General features: G+C 52.8%; 1 protein-coding gene and 1 long non-coding RNA gene across 2 annotated transcripts; one reads left to right on the top strand and one right to left on the bottom strand.

The window, feature by feature from the left end:
• Positions 1–4750: 4750 nt before the first annotated feature.
• LOC147574332 (uncharacterized) lies at positions 4751–22658 on the bottom strand. The gene is made up of 3 exons (XR_015244119.1): positions 22321–22658; positions 13930–14033; positions 4751–7780 (listed from the first exon to the last, which is right to left on the bottom strand). It is a non-coding gene; the product is annotated as an uncharacterized LOC147574332 (long non-coding RNA).
• Positions 17114–19625, top strand: EPOP (elongin BC and polycomb repressive complex 2 associated protein). Its single transcript, XM_086687156.1, has one exon. It carries the CDS (start codon positions 17563–17565, stop codon positions 18700–18702), a length of 1140 nt encoding a protein of 379 aa, XP_086543282.1. The 5' UTR covers positions 17114–17562; the 3' UTR covers positions 18703–19625.
• Positions 22659–24162: the final 1504 nt, after the last annotated feature.

Here is a 24162-nt window from a genome sequence, read left to right as displayed (position 1 = left end):
TCCAGCCCGCCCAGGTCCCAGCAGGTGCTTTAAGAGCTTCGAGTGAGCCCAGGTAGTCCCTCGGATCACATTAGAGCATGGGGGACTTCCTTTAGGGATGGAAGATGGATAGGAAAGGAAGAGGTTCGTGGAGTGAAGTAGCCATCTGCCCCAAGTTTCCCCAGAGCTACCTGGAATCTAGTTCCAGCCCTGCCCCTAGCCGGCTGTGACCTTGGCCAAAGCACTTGCCCTCTCTGGCATTTGGTTGGGTGACCAGATCTTGAAAATCTCCTTGGAGTTAACATTTTGTGGTTGATGACTTTGCTCTTGGGAAGTTTCCAGACTGAGAGATGCCAGATGAATAGCGTATTTGCCCTGCTGTGTTCCCCTTTCCACCAGTTCCTCCTGAAGTCTCCTCTCCATTCTTCCTGTTCTAGTTGCTGTCACGACAGAAGTTGAAAAAGTTGTATTATTCAGTCTTTTAGCAAATACTTCATTGAATCATCATGGATGGGCCCTCGGAGAGACACAGCACCCAGGGTGGTGGGACTGACAGACCTATAGAGAAATAACTTCAAGGATATAAGAGCCATGCTAGTGTTCAGGACAGTGGTGACACGGGCAGAAAGAAAGTAACTGTGTTCATGGAGTCAGAGAAAGTCTCAGCTGGGACCAAGTGTGTACAGGCAGATAAGAGGTAGAGCATTCCAAGCAAGGTGGGGGGGGGGGGGGCGGGGGGGGCGGGGACAGCACGTTCAAAGGCACAGAGGTAGGAACCAGCAAAGTGTTCCTTGTGACACTGAAGGTGTGCCTTGTGGCAGCCACCAGGTGGTTTGTGTGGCCAGAGAGCAGGAGGGAAGGTTAGAGGGAAAGCCTTCAGGCGGACGCTAGATTAAGGAGACCTTGGATGTTTTGGTGAGGAGTTTGGGTTTAATCCTGAGGGCAGTGGGGAGTCTCACTAAGGGCTTTTAAGAGGTACAAACCATATTTGCACATCGGTTGTCAAGTCTGGGGTTGGTTAGAGTTGGGGGGAGGCTAGAGGTTGGGAGATTGGTTAGGATAGCAATTCTCAACCTTTAAAATGCATGGGAGTCCCTGGGGGGTCTTGTTAAAATGCAGATTCTGATTCAGTAGGTCCGAGGTGGGGGTCTGAGATGCATCATTTTTAACAAGTTCCCAGGTGATGCTGTGTTGTTGATCCGGGAGAGCACATTTGAATAGCAGGTGGTAGGAAACTTATAAGGGCCCTGCTGAGAGAAGATGGTTTGACTCCAGCAGAGCGGAGGGGGATGAGTGGAGGGCTGGGTATGAAGATGTCAAGAAGGTGGGATGTTAAGAGTAGGACTGGGGCTGCTTGGGGGGCGGGCAAGACCGAGGGGATGACTCCCAGAGGTGTAGCCTGGGGGTTTGGTGGATGGGGCTTGTCTGTCCTCTCACCGGTAGATCCCAGGCGTGAGGGGAGGGGAGGGGGTGGAGCTGGTAAGGAACCGCTTGAGACATGCTGGCATCGGGTGTGGCACACGGGGCGGTGATGCTCGGTAGGCAGTTGATTGTTTGTGTCTGGATCGGCAGAGTCTGGGCTGGAGAGACCCAGAGGGAGAGGGCCAGAAGGCTCTCCTGAGAAGTTGGAGGGTTCGCGTCATGGAAGTCAGAGAGGGACTTTGAAGAAGGAGGAAGTGATGCCAGGGTCACATGCCATTGGGAGGTCAAGAGAGGAAAGGGTTCTGCAAGGAGGAGGTCCCTGGTGATCTCAGCCCGGAAAATTCCAGGCGCTGGCGGTTGTGGGTCAAGCGTGGATTGGGAGGCGAGAAGGGAGGGGGTAGTGGGGTGCGCGCTAGGGGGGATGGGAGGGTCAGGAGACAAGGATGGACACCTGGGAGGATTGTGGTGCCGGCGGCAACAGCTCACTTTTGATGGAGCTGATGTGCCAGGCACGGTGCCAGACATGTAATGTGATCGGTTCTCTTCTTGTCCCCATTTTACAGGGGAGGGGACGAGCTTGGGGTCACAAAGAGCATACAGCCAGTAGGTACAGAAGCAGGATTTGAACCCTGCTTTTAAGCATGGGATCCAAATTGTCCGTAAGAGGGCTGTTCTGGAGCCAGTTCAGAACTCACCGTCCCCTTCTCCCCAAGCCTCTCCCTGTCTGTGACACCAGTACTAATTCACTGCCGGTTATTTAGCCCACCACCGTTTGCTGACCCCTACTATGTGTATGCCAGATAAGGGGGCAGACGGTGGTGATGCAGAGAGGATCGAAGCAGGTTGCAGCCCTGCAGACATTCAGGGTGGAGAGGAAGAGCCAGCTGGTGGGCAGGCGAGTGGCGCCACACAGTATGATGTGTTATGATGGGGGCTGGGCCACCCTACGGGGAGAGCCCCTTCCCCGGCATCTGCCTGGGGAAGTCGAGCAAGGCTCCTTGGAAGGGACAGGGTCAGAGCTGTGACTTGAAGGTGACCAGGAGTTTGCCGGGTGGTCAGGTGAGGGAAGCCCTGAAGGCAGAGGACCGGGAAGTGTAAGTGTTAGCGCGAGAGCACCACTGTGTTCTGGGGGGAGGAGGGTTCGGTGAAGGAGTAAGAGGAGAGGGCAGGGGAGGAAAGCGGACGTGAGAGCAGATGGGAGGGAAGGGATCAGGGCACCTCACATGTGGACCAGACTTGACCCCAGGAGCATGAGATCCCGTGGAAGATGCTGAGCAGATGCACATGATGACGAGTCCACTGTGGCCGCAGCAGAGTTGGAGGTCAGAGGGTTCACGCGGATGATGGAATGACCTCGGAAATTATTGCAGTGCCAGGATGTAAGTTCCATTGAGCAATGATTTTTTTTTTTAATGTTTATTTTTGAGAGAGAGAGACAGAGTGTGAGCGAGGGAGGGGCAGAGAGAGAGGGAGACACAGAATCGGAAGCAGGCTCCAGGCTCTGAGCTGTCAGCACAGAGGCCGACTTGGGGCTCGAACCCACGAACCGTGAGATCATGACCTGAGCCGAAGTCGGACGCTTAGCCGACTGAGCTACCCAGGCGCCCCTTCACTGATGTATCCTAAACATCTGGGTCAGCATCTGGCACGTAATGGGTGTTCAGTTAATACTTGCCGAATGAATGAATGAATCAGCCGATGAGTCAATGGATGAATGACCATTGCTGGGAGTAAGGAGTCAGGCCTGTACTGGAGTGTGGTACTGGTGTGTAGGGATGGAGAGACAGGAGGTGTAGAGGGTGAAGTAGAGAGAAGGGAGTGATGGACAGTAGGTAGTCATGGAGTGTGAAGGTGACTCCCAGGTTTCTTCTTCTTTTTTTTTTTTAAGTTTATTTATTTATTTTGAGAGAGAGGGAAAGAGAGAGAGAGAGAGCAGGGGAGGAGCAGAGAGAGAGAGGGAGAGAGAGAATCCTAAGCAGGCTCTGCACTATTAGCACAGAGCCCAATGTAGGGCTCGAACTCACGAGCCATGAGATCATGACCTGGGCTGAAACCAAGAGTTGGATGCTTAACCGACTGAGCCACCTAGGCGCCCCTACTTTTCTGTCTTAAACAGCAGGGCTCCTGAAGAAATGAGGAGGAGGGGGAACAGGATCGGGAGAGTTGATGAATTCGGACCGGGGCTTGCCGATTTTGAGGTCCAGCGGACTGTCCCTGAAGAGGGTTGGATGTGCGTGTCGCTTTAAAAGTTGTAAAATGCTTTTGAAGCACACGTGATATTCTTCCCACCTCCTCTGCCATATCCTTGATACTCTGAAAAAATATCAGAGATATCTTTGAGCATTGTCAGCAGTAGATGGTAACTGAAGCCCTGGTGTGGGTGAGATCACGCTGGGAGGCTGTGCAGGTGCAGAGAGCAGAAGGCCAAGGCCGGACGCATTTGAGAAGGGGCAGAGGGAGAGAAGCCAGGCAAAGAGCATGAGAAGTGTCCAGAAATGGAGGAGGACCACAGAGAAAATGGTGTCATAGAAACCAGGGAGGAGAGAGGAAGGAGAGAGGGAATGGCTTGCAGGGCAGGTGTCTCAGAGTGGGGCAGCTGGTCCACGTGGCGGAGGGGATGGCAGTGGATTGCATGAGGAGAGGGAGACAGTGTGAGTCCAGACGACCTCCCCAGGGGCTGGGCTGAGAGCTAGATGGAGACACGGCAAGGGGAGAGGCGGGGAGGTCAGGGAGGGCTGGCTGGCAGTTTTCCAGGTCAGTCTCCCGCACGAGGCTTGGGTGGACCAGAGCAGGTGCTCTACTTCCCCCAGAGAGAAGGAAGGAAGTGAAGGATGTCACTGGTGAATGTCTGAGTGTAGGACTTTTCTGCTTGTTAGCATGCATTTTCTCTTTTTACAACATTTTTTAGTCCTCTGGGTTTTTTTCCCCCAGTTCTATTGAGATACAATTCATAACTTTGTATTAGTTTCAGGTGCACAACATCATGATTTGATATATGTATATATTGTGCAATAATGATTACTGCAAGGAGTTTAATTAACATCCATGGTTCTCTATTTTTTTTTAAATCAACTTTGTATGGAATAATTGACATATAATCAAATGCACGCATCTTAACCGTACAAGTGATGACTTTTGACAAATCTATACAGCCACGTGGCCGCCTCCCCAGTAAAGATATAGAGCATTTACATCTCCCCAGAAAGTTCCTTCATATCCCATTACATTCCTCCAGACGCAGGCAAACACCGATGTGATTTCTATCACTGTAGATCAGGAGAGATTCATTTTGCTGGTTCTAGAGCTTCATAAAAGTGGCATCTTACAATGTGTACTCTTCTGAATTTGATTTCTCTTACTCTGCACGGTAATTTTTTTTTTTTCTGAAACAGGAAGCACAGCCATTGCTGGGTGGGGGGCTCAGGCGGAGAGCAGGAGAGGGAGCCCCTTGGGGCTGGGGGACATCGGCTGGGCAGTATTCCCCAACGGTGGCCCGCAGCAGAAGCAGAGAAAGCAGCTGCGTGGCTTTGGGTTCAGGTAGGAGTCGGTGCTCAGGTAGGGCGTTGAGCCTTCTGGGTGCAGTTTACCTTGGCCATGGCAGGGTGCAGGGTGAGGCCCCGCAGCTGGCTGGTGTGAAGATGAGGAAGTCTGGACTCAGAAGGGGACGCGGAAGGCCTTCAGGATGGATGGCGGAGTTGGGCTTGAAAATCCCAGAGTCGTGCCTGACTTCCCACTCTCCACTGTTGGCCTGGCCACTTCTGTCGAAATGTCCCTGGGACCCTTGTCTTTGTTCCCGGGCCCAAGCGCCTTGAGCTCGAACCTCTGCTTGTCTAGGCTAAGCCTCTGCTGGGACCCATCCCTCCTCCCTCTTGTGGGGTCTCTTTATCCTGATCTGCAACCCCTCTCGCATCTACCTCTTTCCTCTCACCCTCCAAATGGGCTCAGGCCACCTCCGTCCAAAAGGCCACTCCCTGGCACTTGTCCCCTGGTCTCTCTGTCTCCCACCCCTGCTCTGCTTTGTCAATCAGGAGACCTGATTTACACCACTCCAGTTGACTCTCCGGCCCTCCTCACCCCTGCCGAAATTGCTCTGCCAGGGGTCAGTCACCAGTCACCACCTGTCGCCAGTGTTTTCTGGAGGTCAGCGCCTGGCCAGTGCCCCGCTTTCTGTTTCAGAGGAATGCCTCACTGGGTGATCTGCCCTAGAACTCTCCATCTCCCCTTCGCTCCCCACCTCCCCCTGCACCAACTGCTTCCCCCACAGCCTCCTCCATCTCCACTGACGGCAACTCAATCTTTCTAGCTCTTCGGGCCCCAAACCTGAATTTCTGATTTTGCTCACGCTCTGCTCTGTCCGCAGATCCTGCCAGCCTCACCTTCACGATGCACACACGAGCCCAACTCCTTATAGGGAGGGGCCCGTAAGGTCTCACAGAGCCTGCTGCCCCAACCCCTCTGGCCCCGTCTCCACCCTTCCCCTCGTTCCTGTGCTGTGGCCACACCAGCTTCCTTGTTGTTTCCCCGTGCACAGCTGGCATGCCCCTGCCTTCTGGTGGGCCACCTTAAAACTGCAACCTGTACCCTTTCTGCCCCACCCCTTATCTTCCTTATACTTTTCCTTTGTCCTTAACCGGCTCATTATCCCTGTGTTTCTGTGTGCGGTTTGTGGCCCCCTCCGATGTAAGTGCCACGAAGACGAGGCTCTTTTTGGATTTGGTTGCTGTATTCAAGGGCCTAGAACTGTGCCTGACACATACTTGGTGCTCAGTAAACATTTACTGAAAGAACTGAAGGAATTCTGAGCATCTGTCTTCGTGCCCTGGACACGGAGCTGTGGGCCCAGGATCCAAGTGTCGCCAGTCTGAGGCCCTCATGCTGTGTTCTGGAGGAACCAAGTGGCCAGGACAGAGGCCGGTGGGGGGCCCTCTTGGTGGCTGTGCCCGCGGTGCCCAGGGGGTGCCGTGTCCGATGCCAGTTCCTGCTGAGAGACAGCTGTGCTCTTTGCCTCTTGGCCCCAGGGCTCCAACACTAGGCGATCCTTCCCATTTCTCTACTTTTCCTAAGAAGCCAGAGTCGGTTTCCCAGACCCCTGGCTGGTTCATCTCAGAATCGTTAAGGCCAGCAGCTCCTTGGTCACCGTCCTGCTTAACCTCTCCACGGCACTGAATCCTCACGACCGCGCTGCACGCCTCACTGTCTCACGTTTCCCAGCCACCTTTGCAGAGGTCCTTTGCCTCTGCCCATCCCACAGGGGTCCTCTTCCCGATGCACATGACTTTCCCTGGCAGAGCGTGTTCACACCTATGGTTTCTACCCTGATCCATGTCCCCGTGAGTTAGTCCTGACTGTTCTCTAATCCAAGACCTCCCCCCACCCCCAATCCCGGGCTCCTCAGACTGCATCCACTTCCACTTATATTCGGTCCCTGGGAACTGCGACCAAAACTGAAATGACATCTCCTCATCCCTGGGCCCACCCCTCCTCTTGTCCTACTTCAGTTAATAGCCTCCTCTCTCTCCTGAGAAAGAAACGTGAGGGTCCTTCTCGAATCTTTATCTCTCTCCCTCCTCCTGTGAATCAGCCCCCAAGTCTCATAAAACTTGCCTTGTAAATACCTCTTAAATCAAAGTTTCCCTAAACGCAGCCCCCTTTCAGCCCTAAGCATCCCTGTGGCAACCTCAGCAGGTGCCTCCCAGTGGACTTCTGTTAACCATCTTTCTCCTCACTGTACCTCCCAGTGGCTCTTGGAACCGATCTCTGGGCTACACTTCTGCTGGGCACGGAAGGTTCAGGTTCCAGGACCCAACCTCAGGCGGCTCCCTATCAGAGGGGGCATCCACACTTCTAAGCCCCAGAGGCAGACAGATGCTAGCTGAGAGGACAGACAGCCCATCCACTGGCTTCAGTCTCTGACCCACTCGAGCCAGGAGACAGACTGTAGGGCTCTAGGCTCACTGTCCTCCTGTACCTCGAAGAGAAAACAGGTCTCATCAGAATGAATGTAAGAGTGTCCTTGCTTTGAATGAAATGCCAAAGAAGGATAACTTAAGCTAATTATCGAGTCATGCCGGAAGCCAAATTATAGACATTGTCATGTAATAAACACCATTTCTCAAGAGAGCGGCTTGGAGACATCTGGGCAGCTGGAAGCCTGAGCTCATTATCTTCCCCTCCAACCTGCTCTGTCTCCTCCTACGTCCCACCCATGATGTGCGGGAAGCCTCAGCTTCCCCTCCTCCCCACAGCCAGCTGCCTCCAAGTGTTGCCGATTCTCCCTCAAATACCTGTCCATGCTTGTGGTCACTGCCTTCCATCAGACCTTCACCATCTCTTGCTGCAACCTTGGGTGAGTGATGGGTGATGCCTCCATTTCCCTCATCTGCAAAATAGGATTTTTCTTTTAAACAGAGCGGAAGGTTTCACTTTGATCAAGTATGCCAAACCCCGAGCACACAGTTGAGTTCAGGCTGAGCATTCAGGAAATGCTAGTTCTCCTTCCCTTCGTGCTTCCTCGCCCCTTTCCCTTGCCAAGTCTGACCACATGATTTCCTTTGCTTAAAAGTGGTCCTTAATTCCCAATCCTACAGGATAAAATCCAAATTTCTTATCAAGGCAGTCACCCCTTTGAGTTCCTGCCCACAGTCCTCATCACTGTTCAGCCACACTGACCTACTTCATTCGTTTATTAAAAACGTGGTCATCCATGGGGCGCGTGGCTGACTCAGTTGTTATAGCATGTGACTCTTGACCTTGGGATCCTGAGTTCGAGGCCTCTGTTGGGCATAGAGCTTACTTTAAAAAAGTAGATAAAAAAAAAAACAAAACAAAAAAACAAAACAGTCACTCCAGAGTATTATCCCACAGATTATTTGCTGGCCCTAAAGGAAGAAAATGCAACTTCTCAATAAATAAATCGGCTCTCACCAATGGCACCTACCAGTCAGTGTTCCGTTACTAAGGCTGGAACTCAGGCATTGAGGACACAAGACGTCGTGCAATATGAGGGAAGCATTACCCACGAGGTGTTTTTGCTAGTCTAGTCAACCTGAATCTAATCAAGACTGTAGATCTAATTTCCAGTTTTCAGGAAATACAGGATAAACAACATCACAAGGAAGCAATCAGAGAAATCTAGAAGGTGGGACATGATGTCTGTAATTTACTTAAAATACTTCAGCAATTCAACAACTCAATGGCATGGGGGAAAAAGTTATTCTAGATTTAAATGAGACTTAAGAGACATAACCAATTGCAATGTGTGGACCTTATTTAGATCCTGGTTGGAACAAACCAAATGCAGAAACATTCTGGGAGGACGCTTAGGGAAATTTGAATATGGGCTGGATGTTAGATGATATAAAGGAATTATGGTTAATTTTGTAAGGTGTGAGCATAATATTGTATTAAGAGAACTTCCTATTTAGGGATGAACAGTCATGCAAACCCTAAATCACTTGAAAATATTTTAGCAAAAATGATAAACATGCAAAAATGTTCATAATTCTTAAAAAATTTATTTTTAATATTTATTTTTGAGAGAGAGAGAGAGACAGAGACAGAGCTTGAGCGGAGGAGAAGCAGAGAGAGAGAAGGAGACACAGAATCCAAAGCAGGCTCCAGGCTCTGAGCTGTCAGCACAGAGCCCAACACGGGGCTCGAACCCACAAACTGTGAGATCATGACCTGAGCCGAAGTCGGATGCTTAACCGACTGAGCCACCCAGGCGCCCCCCCCAAATGTTAATAATTCTTTATATAACTACCCATCTAGGTAATGGGTACATAGGGGTTTATTTATTCTCTCCTTTCTAGGTTTTCAGATGTGCGTAATAAAAAAGATTTTTAGAACGTATTTGAGTGCCAACCACATGCCAATCACTGGGCTGAGGAAAAAATCTAATGTGCTTCTTGTCTACGTGAAACAGACTGTGGTAGGAGAGAGGTGAATAATCAGTTAATCACACTAATAAATAGTGACAACGGATGAAAATGCCTTGAAGGAAGGTGCACAGGTTTCGAGGGGGGATAAAGTTGGAAGGAAGCTGACCTGGCCACCGTCCGGAGGAGTGGGGGGAGAAGTTTTCTCCAAAGAAGGAATGCTTCATCGAAGCTCTGAATAGGAGCAGGCGTTGGCCAGGTACAGGCGAAGGGAGGTGGGGGGAAAGTTTGCAGTTGGAAGGAACAGTATGTGCTAAGGGAGGGAGCGGAGGGAGCTCGTTGTTTAGGCACTAGAGGAGACCTGGGTGGCTGAAGGGAGAGAGGATGGCACAGGGGAGGTGGGAGGGGGTAGGGGAGGGAACCCATCCCCTCTGCCCAGGAGGACCTGTGGGCAGAGTTGTCAGTCTTAGGTAACCCTGCCTGTGAGCCGAATTAATGATTTCACTCTGCATCCGGAAAGCAATGGGAAGCCATTAAAAGGTTTTGGCGGGGGGGTGGAGGGGGAGACACAACCCGACTTGTGGCTTAGAAAGATGACTGGTAGCTATGCAGAGGGCATGGCAGGATGTGGGGGTACTGCCAGGGCGGGGGGAGTGGAGGTGGGCAGAAACAGACACGGCCACATGATTTGCAGGAAGTGTTAGCTTGGAGGGCACTTGGGTTTCTGGCTATGGAAACCTTCCGGGACAGGTTTCCCTGGAAGTGGCACATGGGGCAGAGGAGGCGGGTTGGTGCTGGTCTGGGACAGGCTGATTTTGCTGGGCTACCGAAATGCGTGAGGTAGAGGCTGGGCGGGCAGTGGCGTGTCTCGGTCAGAGCGGAGAGGAGAGGTGTCCGCGAAGCGCTCCCAGCTGGACGGATGCTAACTGTGCAGTGCGCACAGAAGGTCCAGAGAAAGACGAGAGAAACTCCGGACAGAGCCTTGAGGACCCCCGCCCCTTGGGCTGAGGAGGGGAGAATGAGCCTGCGCTCGCACCACAGCGGGGAGCAGCCAGCGAGGCAGGTGGACGCCCAGGAAAGCGGTGCCCAGGAGGTGGAGGACTCGACGGTTCCTAGAAAGAGGAAGTGGCCAGTCATGTGGGATGCTCTTGAGAGGTCAAGACAAGAGGGCTGACAAGAGCCTGCCAGTTTTGATGAGAAGGAGGCCACCAGGACCTCAGCAAGAGCTATTTCGGTGGCGGGTGGGGGTGGCAGCAGATGGAAGTGGGTTGAGGAGTAAGTGGGAAGTGAGAAAAGGAAGACAGTGTGTAGACAGCTCTTCGGGGAATTTGACTGTGAAGGGGAGGAGAGAGGGATGGAGACCAGAGCCTATGGGGTCAAGGGAAGATCTGGCTTTTTAATGGGAGGGACAGGCTGATGGAGTTGGCTGTGTGAGAGAGATGAGGGATGGCCCGGAGGGCGGATGTGGCGGGACCAACGCCAGGGCGCCCCCTCTACTTAACGGGAGAGAGATGCTGATGGCAAGCGCCTGTCTTGATGGCAAGCGCCTGTCTCTGCTCCTTGCCCATACTGTTTCCTCAGTTGGAATTCTTCTCTCATGCTTCCTTTGGTATTCCCATTCATCCTTTAGAACCTAAGTGGGAGGTCCCCTTCTCTGAAAAGACTTCCCTTCTGTACGGTTGCCCTGACTGTCCTGTTCCAAGGACCATGGTCACCCCTCCATTGCACCTTCCCAAAGTAGCCCATAATGTCCACCTCGTCTACCAGCTGCATCCCCATGACCTCTGAGTACCCAGAGCCTGGTCTGGGGCTTGCCGCAACGAGGGGAGAGCGCTCAGTGACTGTGGGGTGAATAGATGAATGAACTCACTACAGACCTGTGGAGGAAATACAGCAGGAGGAGGGCAAGCCTGGAATAATTCCTAGGGAGATGTGGAGCAGGGGTGGGAAAAGGGAAGAGACAGAAGGGGGAAAGGCTAGACTGTTGCTGAGAACATTGCCATTCATCAAGGGCTTCTATGGACCAGGCATTAAACTTACGGGTTTCGGGGTGCCTGGGTGGCGCAGTCGGTTAAGCGTCCGACTTCAGCCAGGTCACGATCTCGCGGTCCGTGAGTTCGAGCCCCGCGTCGGGCTCTGGGCTGATGGCTCAGAGCCTGGAGCCTGTTTCCGATTCTGTGTCTCCCTCTCTCTCTGCCCCTCCCCCGTTCATGCTCTGTCTCTCTCTGTCCCAAAAATAAATAAACGAAAAAAAAATTAAAAAAAAAAAAAACTTATGGGTTTCTTATTTACTCCTCACAGTGTCCCCAGGAAGAGTATTGTCTGCTGGTATATTCCCTGGCTTCCCCCAGTTTCCTAGACTGTAAGCTCTATGGGGTGGTGGCGGTGGGGGGGGGTTGTCTGTCTTGCTCGCCACTGCGCCTCCAACGCTAGACGGGCACGCAGATAGGGTTGCCAGGTGGAACACAGGATGTTCAGTTAAGTCTGAATTACAGAGAAGCAAGCATTTTTCTAGTCTAAGTATGTTCTGCAATTTGTGCTACATTTGACGATCCTGTACACAGTAAATATTGATGAGTAAACCTTGCTTGGCTGAATGACACAATGGGGATGCAATCAGTAAATTCCAGATCGTGGGAACTATAATTTAAAAAAAAAAATTTTTTTTTTTTTTAATTTTTGAGAGAGAGCACCAGCGGGGGAGAGGCAGAGACAGAGGGGCACAGAAGATCCAAATCGGGCTCTGCTCTGACAGCAGTGAGTCTGATGTGGGGCTTGAACTCATGACCCTGAGATCAAGAGGCACAGGCTTTACCTACGGAGCCAGCCCTGCACCTCCAGACTGTGGTGATTCTAGTATCAATAAATTGCAAGGAGAAAATAAAAAAAGAGTTAAAGGAGGAATTTATGAATTAAAAGAGAGTTAAGAGACGTATCATCTACTTGAAATCCTTCTTTGGATCCTAATTCAAGTAAACCAAAGTGGAAAGAAAAAAATATTATAAGATAATGAGAAATTTGAACATTGGCTGGCTATGTGATGTTAAAGGATGACCATTAACTCTTCTTAGGTTTGATAAGAGTGTTGGGGTTATGTTTGTTTCGAATGAATCGTTATGTTGTGGAAATATGTATTGAAATATTTGGGAATGACATTGTATGTCTGGGATTTGCTCTAAGATAACATGGAATATGTTCTATACCTTAATTGTGGTGGTTACATTCATTCATGAAAACTATTTGAACTGTACATTTAACATGTACATTTATCGTATATGAGTCATCCCTCAGTAAAGTTGGTTTTATTAAAAATTGGAGTAGGGGAGGAAGTGGGTGGGGGTAAGCCTGAAACAAGATCGGCTATTGGCTGATAAGTGTTAAGGCTGGATGTGGGGTACACAGAGGTTTGTTATACTTTTCTGTTTACTTTTGTATGGGTTTGAAAATTTCCATAATAGAGCACTTTTTCAATGGCATGAAAGGAGATGCTATTTCTATTTTGCAGATGAAGAAACTAAAGCAGAGGTTAAGTAACTTGGTCCCGAATTACACAGCTGGTAAAATGATGAGGCGGGGATATGGACAGACCATCTGAGTCCAGAACTTAAGCCATTAATCATGGGTACAGATTTCCAGAGGGGGTAGATCAAAGTGTGCTTTTGGCTAGGGGGACGCAGCCCTGCTGGGTGGGAACAGAGTCTGACTTAGGGAATTCTGGAAGTAAGAAGGGCAAAAATGGTGGTGGCTATGTTGCAGTGGGTCAAGAAATAGTTTCCCTCTTAGATTCATTGTCATGGGGGTAGACTTATGGTTAGGAGTGTGGTCTTGGGACCCAGCTGCCTGGGTTTGGGTCCTGGCTCTCACACCTGATAGCAGTGTAACCTTGGGAAAGTCACTTAAAATCTCCATCCCTGGGACCCTGGGTGGCTCAGTCAGTTAAGCGTCTGACTCTTGATTTTGGCTCAGGTCATGACCTCATGGTTTGGAGTTTGAACCCTGCTTCAGGCTCTGCGCTGACAGCATGGAGCTTGCTTGGGACCCTCTTTCACCCCCTCTCTCTGCCCCTCTCCTGCTTGCTCTCTCTCTCTCTCTCAAAATAAATAAATAAACTTAAAAAAAACTTCTTTCCTTACTTATAACATGAATATTAACAGCAATATAAAATGGTGTAGCCAGTTTGGAAAACAGTTTGGCAGTTTCTTAAAAAGTTAATATAATTTGGGGCACCTGGCTGGCTCAGTCAGTTGAGCGACCGACTTCGGCTCAGGTCATGATCTCATGGTTTGTGGGTTCGAGCCCCGCGTCGGGCTCTGTGCTGACAGCTCAGAGCCTGGAGCCTGCTTCGGATTCTGTGTCTCCCTCTCTCTCTGCCCCTCCCCCACTCATGCTCTGTCTCTCTCTCTCTGTCTCAGAAATAAATAAACATTAAGAAAAAAAATTTTTTTTAATTAATATAATTTACCATATATTGTGGCAATCCCACTCTTAACACAAAAACATATGTCCACACGAAGACTTGTATGCCGATGTCCACAACAGTATTATTCATAATAACCGAGAAGTGGAAACAACCCAAATGTGATTGGGTAAACAAAACGTGCTATGTCCTTACCATGGGATACTACTCAGTGATACAAAGGAACATACGTACTATGGCACAGGTAAACCTCCAAAACATTACACTTTTGTGAAGAAGTCAGATGCAAAGACCACATAGGGTGTGATTCCATTTCTATGAAATGTCCAGGAAAGGATCTATAGAGACAGAAAGTAGATTAGTCACTCGGGGCTGGGGGTGGGAATGGGGAGTTACTGCAAGTGGAGATGAGGGATTTCTTAGGAAATGTTCTAAAATTGGACTGTGGTGGTGGTGGTGTAACTCTATAAATTTAATAACAATCACGGACTTGGATACTTAAAATGGGTTATGTATGGTACGTAAAAATAAAAAATAGTGCCTATCTCATAGAATTGTTAGGGGGATTACATAACCTAAAGTTCCTAGACAGAGACTGGAATGCAGTCAGTGCTGTAGAAGTTCTTATTATTGGGCTGGACCTCTGGGGCCAGTTCTCTGCTGTGCCTCCTTCCAGGGAAAGGGCCATTGGGTAGGTATTACTCCCAAATCCTTGAACAAAGGCCTTCGGGTGAAATCCAGATGGGTCACGGAAGGGGAAGGGTCTCCCCAGCTCTCTTCCAGGTCTCCCCAGGCCCTTCCTATCTCTCGTTCTGGAGGTGTCAGGTGGAGCCCAGCATCCAGACCTTTCCCTCTTTTTCTGCCATGGGAAGGAGGGGCTCCAGAGAAGAGTGTTGCCTCCTTCTCTGGCCGGCTGAGGATGGGGTCAAGTGCCCTCTACCGTCGGCAATGGGAATTGCAACAGCTGGGCCAGCCCGCTCACATCGTGTTTTCACTCTACTGACGGTTGTGAAGAAGCTACTGTTGTCCCCTTTTCACTGACCGGGACACTGGTACTCAGAGTGTCTAGGTGACCTGCCCAGGGTGGCACAGCAGGCACCCCCCCTCCCAGAAGTCCAAACCTTCTGAAAATGGACACTTGATGACTCCAGGTCCTTTCAGCTGGAGAGTTAACTCACACTAACCCCTACAGTTTGTAAAGTTCTTCCATGCCCACAATGAGGTTTCCCATCCGGGCTGTATTCTGGGGTGCCTGATTCAAGGAAGGGGAAGAAGGAAAAGTGGAGGTGGAGGGAATTCCTTCTCCAGGGAAGTAGTCCTAACAGTAATGATCCCCAATAAAGCCCCTAAACCCAGATCTGGAGCACCGAAGGCTTTTGGAGTGGGAGAAAGAGGAGGCCATTGTTCTGCATTGTTATGTAAGATGCATTCATTTATTCATACTGAAAAGTCTCTTGAGCATTCTCTCCTTAAGTCAACACTGCACTAGGCACAGGAATGCAAATACGAATGAGACTGTAGGGGATAAAAGGAGTTTCCCAGTTCAGTTTCCTGCAGGGGGGGCCCAAGCTCCCTTCCCAGGCATCTCAGTGGCAAAGAGGTTGGAGTACAGTCAGGTTGAAGCAGATGCCCTCTGCCCCGCAAGCAAAATAAATATGTTACTGCTGTTTCAGGGTAAGAGTTCTCAACATTGTCCCCCGGAAGAGACAGCTGTGAAGATAATCATTCTTCCAGAAGTTTCCTCGTGTGTGTGTGTGTGTGTGTGTGTGTGTGTGTGTGTGTGGTGCGGGGGGGGGGGGGGGGAGGGGAATGAATGGCCGAGGGTGGGGAGGGGAGCCAAGGCTTTTGGAGCACTCAGGAACCCTGGAGTCTAGACCTGGCGGGACCCCAGGATCTCCCCTCACGACAACTGCCCTGAGACTTCTTCAGAAGATGCTAGGGGGTGAGTGTTTGTAGCAATAGAACACCATACCCCTTAGTTCCTCAAACCCTGGCTCCTCAAGGCCTTTATCTGTGGTCTCTGCAGAAGGGAGATGGGGAAGGCAGACCTTCCTGACCTCTTTCCACTCAAATGTTATTTGATGACATGTAGAAAACCAATTCTTCTGTCGTCACTGCCAGAGGGGCCAGGATGCATCATTTGCAACCCTCAGAAACCCTCTATTACCCTGGGCCCAGAATGAGATATTCTCTCTGTGACACCCTCCCCCACTTCCACATTGTTACTCTAAGCTATCATACCATTCTCTCTTTATGTTTCTGGGGATGGGAAGCAGCCATATTCTAATAACCTGATTTTTATCAAGAAATATTCCAGGGATTCATTCATTCACTTACAAATATTTATTGAGCACCTATCATGTCTGGGCACTGTTTTAAGCAGTGGGGATGCAGTGGTGATTAAGACAAACTTCTCATCAGCTCATTTCCAGACTAATGAGAAATAGAAAATGAAGAATAAATACATTCACAGACTTTCATATAATAGTAAGCTGTACAGAAACTAAAGAAAGTTAAGGGGATGGAATGTGCTGCGGGGAGGTGGTCCTACATTTTCGCGGGGGGAGGAATTCACTTTTTTTTTTTTTTTTTTTGCTTCACTCTTCTTGGGAGTGATAAGAATGAAGGTCTGGGTGTCCCCTCCTCTGGACTCCTCAGCCCATTTTGACAGCTCAAGCTTCAGAGGGCAGAGTCTTGGTATTGGAGGGGGCCGCAGAGCCAGCCCCTCAGAGTTCAGTCAAGGGATCATTAGGAACGGCATTAGAGAAACGGAAACAAATCTATTTATCTTCTTCCATGGGTATAGTAATATCTACCCCCCGCCCCTCTCTGAATTTACCTTTTCCTTTCCTCATCTTGCACACACCGAATTCCTAACTAGTTTTCAACACTTTCTGAGCCCAGCGTGTGCCAGGCACTGCCCTAGGGGACCAGAACAGAGGTAGGAAACATTCTCTGCCCGCCGTAGTCCTGCTGTCCAAAGCTTGTAAACAGCCATTGTCTAATTTCACCTTTTCCCTCAACACTGTTTTTGTGATTCATCTATGTTGATTCACGGAGCAGCCCAAGCGGGTAGATACGAATATTCCCATTTCGCAGATGCGAAAACCGTGACCGCTAAGGGAAAAACGAATAGCTTTGCGACGGCTAAATAGCGGGACGCCACCGGGCCACGTGCAGCGGCGCGTTTAGCCCCTCGCGATCCCACCCGCACACGCTCCTTCCTTCCCTCCCTCCCAGCCGCCGCCGCGCCGGGTCCACGTGTGTGTGTCTGTGTGCGGAATGGGGACGGGGGCGGTGCCGCCGGAGGGGTGGGGTCCGGGCTTAACGTCACAGGCGGTGCCGTCCAATCAGCGGCGGGCTCGCGGCCCCGGCGCTGGTATTGGGGCAGCGAGGGGGCAGTTCTCTATAACGCGGTCTCCGGGAGCCAGCGGGGAAGAAAGAAGCCGAGCGGGCGGAAGGCGCCCTCCCCGCCGCCTGGGCCCGGGCACCGGGTGCCGGGCCCGGGGTCCTTCCCGCCTCCCGCGGCCGCCGGCCGCTTTGTTTCCCCAGCCTCTGCGCTCTGGGCTACTCAAGAGGGGCTCCCGCCGGGGCTGCGCGGGGAACGCGGCGGCGGCAGGAAGGGCGGCCGACCGGGCCGGGACTCGCAGGGACCCAGGAGTCCGGCCGCCGGGAGGGCCGCGTGACGAGATCGAGGAGGGAGCCAGAGCCCCGCGGCCCAGGGTTGCGGGCCGGGGGCGCCCGTGAGCAGAGACCTCCCCGTCGAGGGGGGGCGATGTTCCCCTCGCCCGTGGGCTCTTCGGGCAGCCAGGGCACACCGCCGCTGGGACCAGGGCCCCCGCAGTGGGCACCCCCCCGGGCGGTTCCATGGAGACTCTGTGCCCCGCTCCCCGCCTCGCAGTGCCGGCGTCCCCGCGAGGGTCGCCTTGCTCCCCGACACCCCGGAAGCCGCGTCGGGGGACACAGGAGTTCTCTCCACTGTGCCTGCGTGCCCTTGCCTTCTGCGCCCTTGCCAAACCTCGAGCGTCCTCTCTGGGCCTGGGGCCTGGGGAGTTGGCGCCGCGGGCCCCGGTGCTGGTGGGCCCTCGCGCCCCGCTGTGCACCGGCGGCTGGGCCCCGGATGGCCTGAAGCACCTCGCGGGACAAGCCGGGCGGTCCGGTGATCCGAACTCCCCGGCCGGTCAGGATGCCGAAGCCGCAGTGTGCTGGAGCCGTGGCGAGGAGGAAGAGGGCGGAGGCAGTTTCCCGCACTTCAGCTCCCGCTCCGGCGTACCTCCCGGCCGCTGCCCGGCGCCTCGGCGCCCTCGGGAATCTCCGACCAGCTCCGCCTCGGCTCCGCCTCGGCCAGCCTCGGGTCTCGACTCCCAGCCTGGCCCCGCCGCCAGCCCCCATCAGGAGCCCAGTTCCCGGCCTCCGCCGCCACCTGCGGGCCTCTCTACCGAGTCCGCGGGTCCCGGGGCTGCGCCGGAGCCGCCCGCACCGGGACAGACGGCCGCAGTCGATGGAAACCCCCCGCAGGCCGCCCCCGAGGCACCAGCCGCTAGCCCCTCGACGGCCAGCGGAGCTTCGGCCGCGCCCGGCGATCTCCGCCAGGAACATTTCGATCGTCTGATCCGCCGGTCGAAACTTTGGTGTTACGCGAAGGGCTTCGCCCTCGACACTCCGAGTTTGCGCCGGGGGCCCGAGCGGCCGCCAGCAAAAGGGGCCGCCCGGGGAGCCGCCAAGAAACGCCGGCGACCGCCACCCCCCCATCGCAGCACGCAGCCCCGCCGCCCTGCACCGACGCTCCCCACGACGAGCACCTTCAGCCTCCTCGACTCCTTCCCCTGCCCCCCGGCCCTGGTGGTAGGGGAGGACGGAGACTTAGGACCGGCATCCTCGCTTCGCCTCCAGGGAGACTCTAAGCCCCCGCCTGCCCACCCACTGTGGAGGTGGCAGATAGGGGGTCCTGCTGTCCCTGAGCCCCCAGGCCTTAAATTCTGGGGGATCAACTTGGAGGAACTCTGAGCAGAGACCTCTCCTACCAATGGGGAAAAAAGTTGGGGCCACGGCCAAACTTTGGGCTCGAGGACGGGGCCTCGTGTGTCGCATTTGCCTGTTCCCTTTACGTTTTAAGGGCTGCGGTCAGAGGGACCTCAAATGACAGTGATCTTCAAGCACCTAGCTGTTTGGGGTGACACCCCCTCCCCCTCATCCTTTGGAGTCGAACCAAGGGCTGGAGTCAGGAGAAGGCTTAACGGAAAAAGGCTTAATGACATAGATTCCAATCCCTCCCCTCTTCCATCTCGGATCTCTGGGGGCAGGGCCTTCACCCCAGGGGGAGCAAAGGAGGCTACCGCTCAAAGACGAGGAAAAAAAAAAGAGGGAGAGAGACCTTGGTGATGGACAAACCGGTTGTTTCTGTGGGCGAGCCTGGGGATGAGGGGGCTGTGGTGGGGGTGGGGAGGTGATTGGCAGCTCCCTGGGGGCATCCCCCACCCCCACCATCCAGGCCTTTAACCCTTCACTCCCCTCAGGCATTCCCCCGCGCTCCCAGCATCACTGGAACCTTCCTAGAGGGGGCAGCTCGGGCAGGGGGAAGATCACCCCCTCCCTGTTCTTTTCCTAAGCCCTCTCCCCGCCCTCCCTCCCCCCAAGGCAGGTGACTTCTAATTGGCGAGATCTTCAGTCTCAGCCACCAACCTTTCCCTTTTGTCCAGTTTTGGAGTTTCTTCAATTTTTCCTGTTTGTTTTCAGTTTGTAAGGTCTAATGGGTGAAAGAGGACCTTCTCCCTGGATCCATCAACCCCCTCCCCCAGTTTGCTTCTCCAATTAGGAGGGGACCTCCTCCCCCTCCAAAAGCACAGACTTTGCCTGGGGAAAGGGCCAGAGACTGTCCCAGGGAAAGTAATGGAAGGTGGAAGAAATCAATAAAATCAGACCAAACCAGTTGCCTTTCGAGGTCCTCTCCACCGATTTATGGATGGGAGGGGATGGAGGTAGAGGGCAGGCCTGGGTCCATTTTCGGACACCCAAACTCAGCCCCCTCAAAGGCTAGAGATGAGACGAGCAGCTCTTTGTAGAGGGGTAAGTTAAAGAGCTCTTGACCTAACCTCAAGGGTCTGGCCAGGCTTGGAGGGGCAAAGTTTGGGTTTGAATGGGAACTGGGCTGAGCCACCATCAGCTTCCTCCCCTAACTTCAGGCATTTCAGGAGTTGTCAGGGACCTGATGGATCCGATGGGGGCAGGGCCAGGGGATTAGTTTTGAGGTCAGAGGTTCTGTTTTCCAGGGGGGAGGGGAGAGGTAGGCCTGGACCACGCCCGGTGGCTGGGACGACCCCCTAGAGCCAGAGAGGGGGGTGAAATCGCTTTCTCCTCTGCCCAGGTGAGGTCGGGGAGGCGAGCTCTTAGGGAGACTCCCCAAGTTTGGGTGTGACGGGAACCTGGGGGTGGTGGATCTGCCCGACAAGTGAGGAACCCAGTGACCCTTCTGCCCACACTAGTGAATAGCCACCCCTTTCTCCCCAAAACGGGGGCGAGGGAGGAACAGTTCCCATATACGATACTGGGGAAGGACTTGTCTCCTTTTCTGTGAAAATGCTTTGTAAAAAGTTGTTATTGTTTGCATAGAGCAGATTCTTGAGAAAAACTGTTTTGGGCCACAAAAGTTTTGTTTGTTGTAAAAGCTGTCTCTTAATTTTTTCTACCCCCCCGCCCATGGGGGTGAAGGTGGGGGTGGGGTGGGTGGGCGTGGGTTGGGCTTTGCTCTCTTTCTCCTCAACATCTGGCCTTTATGAACCCTGCTGACCTCCCCTCCCCCCTCCAGCTGTGTTGTGGGGAGGTGGGGGGAGGGCGGGGAGAGTGCCTTCCACTCCTGGGCTACAGGGGTATCCGTCTTATTTTGCCCCCCCCCCCCCGAGAATGGGGAAGGAAGCCGTGAGGAGTGGGGAAAGAGTCGCTGTGAAGAGGGGGTCATGTGTGCAAAGAGAAATCCAGAAAGGCAGACCCCCCCCCCCCCCGTTTTAAAAAAGCTCTCTGCTTTTAGTAATTGTGGTCCGGGTCAGCTTTGACCCTTTTCAACCAGCCTGGGCAGGAGGGTGTGAGCTCTGGGCCAAGAGTCCTTTTCGGACTCCACTTCCCTGAGCAGTGGCATGTGATGCAGTTAATTTGTCTTCCCTCCTCCCTCCTCAAATGAAAGCATCAAACATTAAACGTTAGCCTGGAAGGAGTCCGGGGCGGTGAGTTGAAAAACACACCTTTTGGCCAGACCTGGAACTCCCCTCGCTTGCCGAATGGTTTAATTTGGAGAAACTCAGGGCTAGAAGCCTCTCTAGAAGCTTTCTAGTCATTTTGCAGAATAGAGAACTGCATTTGTTTCCTGTGGCTGCTGTAACAAATTACCACAAACGCGGTGCCTTAAAACAACAGCAATCTTTTTCCCTTCTAGCTCTGGAGGCCAGAAGTCCGAAATTAAGGTGTTGGTAGGGCCGCGCGCTCTCTGAAGGCTCTAGGGGAGAACCCCTTCCCTGCCTCTCCCAGCTCCTGGAGGCCCCACCGCGTTCGCCGCGGACCGTCTGCACGTGGCCCTCCCCTCTTCTGTCTCTTATAAGGACACTTACTGGGTTCCGGGCCCACCCGGATAATCCGGCATGACTTCATCTTGACAATGTTCATTTCGCTACATCTGCAAAGACCCTGGTTCCAAATAAGGCCGCATTCACAGGGTCCAGAGTGGGGGGAGTTAGGACACAGATCTTGTTGGGTGCCACCATTCAGCCCACTGCAGAAACCGAGTCCCTGTAAGGAGAAACTTGCCCAGATTTTCTGGGGGAAGGAAGCCTGTGCTGCAGTGTGTGTGTGTGTGTGTGGGGGGGGGGGTGGTTCTGGGGTACTGCCCCTCTGGATGGGGGGAGGGGGCTGCACATCTCCCTGAATTGGAGCAGCTTGGGGGAAAGGGTCAAGTTGGACTCCTTACTTTTTCCAGACTGCTCTCATGGATGCTAGGACTCCCCCTCCCCCAACACTCATTGAGCCGGGAGGGGAGCTCAGTCTCCCCAAGAGGGTCCCTGGGGGCTCTCCCTTCCATGTTTCCTCAGTCTCCAGAGCCTCCGCCGCCCCAGCCCCTGCTCCCAGATTGTCGGTGTGGGTGTGCGTCCTTTCTTCTACCTCTCCCCATCCAGGCTTCGCATCCTCTGTGGCTCAGCCAGTGATCACGGCGTGTTTGGCGGGATCAAGGGTCTTAGCTTCTGCCTGGATCTCTCTTACTGGGTTTTCTCTTTTCCTTTAGTTTCAGAGGGTCTCTCTCCATGGGTCCCTATCTCTCCACAGCTCTGGGGCCAGTTGTCTGCCCCATCATCAGGACCAACTGCACGCCCCCGAAAGAAAGTGAGTACCTCCTTAAATCTTATTCCCAAGGCGCCTCGCCTGCCTCACCCTAGTCCAGCCTGTTCACCAACACCTCCCTCCTCCTGGGAGCCGCCCCCGCACCCTCTGCTTCTTGCCTCTTAAATCTTTGCGACTTGACTTCTCCCTGAAATGGCTTTTTCCAGGGTCACTCATGACGTCCCACCCCCAAACACAAGTCCAATGGTCGCCTCCCGGCCATCCTGACCCCTGTATCTCTCCGTGACCCCGCTGGATGCTCACCAGTGCTCTGGTTCTCTCCTGTAAGAAGTCCCTCCTCCGTTTTCTGTGCTTCCTCTTCCTCTGACCTCAGGAAGCTTTAACACACAGGGAGCCAGTGATGTCCAGGTGGTGTCTACTCTCCGCCCCCAAGGCTCCCCACGATTCCCTTTGTGTCTCTCTCTCTGAAGTCTTCATCCTGCACTTGCATGGGTAAGTGAGTCAAAATTACTGTCCCCGCCTCCTCTCCCTCCAGCTCTACCCCTCTCCTGAGCTTTGGTCTCCTATCTCTGAGTGGTTACTGTCAATTCATACTTTCCCTATTGAGGACCAAGCTTCTTGTCATCGTCCCCTGCCCACCTTAGTCCCCGCCCCCTCCCCCATCAAGCCCACGTTCTGGTTAGAGCTCTGCCTTTCTTCCCAAGACTCAGCCCCTTGAATTCTCACCCGCTGCCTCTCATTTGACTCACTGCTGTCTATTTCCAAACCTCTGTCTCCTTCTGGCCTCTCCAGTAGCTCTTTGTATCCTCTCCAGGAGGGTGCAGCGCCCACAATGTCTAGCCTGGACCATTGCAGTAGCCACCTAACTAGTTTCTGTATCTCTGGTTTTCCTCTGATCCCCTCTGATCCCATTACTTTCGTACTCAGCAGGTCCCCTGATTTTATTAAATGCAACCCCCTCGGCCTGTCATTTGGGGCCTTCTATGATTCGACCCTAACTCGCGTGGCTCTGTTTCCTCACTTTATACACCACGTGGTCCATCACATTGGATCGCTTTTCCTTTCCCAGCCACCCTCCCTTTTCTCTACCTTCATTCTCCAAGGCCCATGTGAAATGCCATCTCTCCCCCAAAGTCTTCTCTGATTCCCCCAGTTGAATGTCATCCGTGGCACTTTTGGACCCTCTTCACTCTTTTCTGTCTGGGGCGGGAACGGTGGAGTGGGGTGGGAGAATGTGGGCTTTGGAGCCAAGCACTCCCGTTCCCCCTTTCCAAGGAGAACCTGGGAAGCTAAGTCAGGCCACCGGGAGGAATCCCCTTTCTGACCTAAGCTTTCGTTTCATTGCTTTGGCCTTAACTGAGTGTTATGAACACTAAGTGGCCCCTTCAAAGTCACTCCTGTAATTGTAGAAACTTCCCAGGAAGACACGAGTGTGCCAACGCCCCCTACCTAGTGTGTTTATTTTTTAATTAAAGGTAAAAAAATTGAGGTTATTGATGACAAGGTTATGATTGTGATTTTTTTCTTCATCTTTCTACAGTCATCTTGTTTCTCTTGCTTCATGTGTGTCCTGTACACAGTAGGCACTTAATCAATACTTGTCCAATGCGGAGTGTACATTTTAAAAAGGCTTATTTATATTTAAAGGGCTGGACTGCAGCTTGGGGAGTGGCACTTGGCCAGGATGCAGTTCCAGAGGCTTCCACTAGATGCTGCTGTCTGCTAGCACCAGAGGCTGGAGAGGGTGGGTGGGGAAGGCGGTAAGTCTTCTAAGCTATTGAACACCTCCCCGGGCTGGGGCCTGGGGAGAGGGATGTATAGGACAAGATCTCTGCATTCGAGGAACTTCGGTGCTTTGCAGGTGTCCTTGCTTTCATAACAATCGATGGGTATTCTTATCTCTGTTAAATAGATGAGGAAATGGAGGCTCAGAGAGGTTAATCGATTTGCCTGAGGTCACACAGCCAGTGGAAGAGCAGTTTAATTCTGGGCCCTCTGGGTTTTCCCCTAATAGCAGGCGTCATAGCAAACACTTACATGGCACTTGCTTGGAGGCAGGTGCTGTTCTCAGTGCTTTACGCTTAGTTACTCATTTAGTCCTCAGGACGGTAAGAGGTAGGTACTATCAGTATTCCCATTTGGCAG

This window comes from Puma concolor, chromosome E1 (assembly GCF_028749965.1).
Source record: "Puma concolor isolate L17-30 chromosome E1, mPumCon1.1.hap2, whole genome shotgun sequence".
Classification (NCBI taxonomy): Eukaryota; Metazoa; Chordata; class Mammalia; order Carnivora; family Felidae; genus Puma; species Puma concolor.
This window is presented reverse-complemented; position numbering and strand designations above follow the sequence as displayed.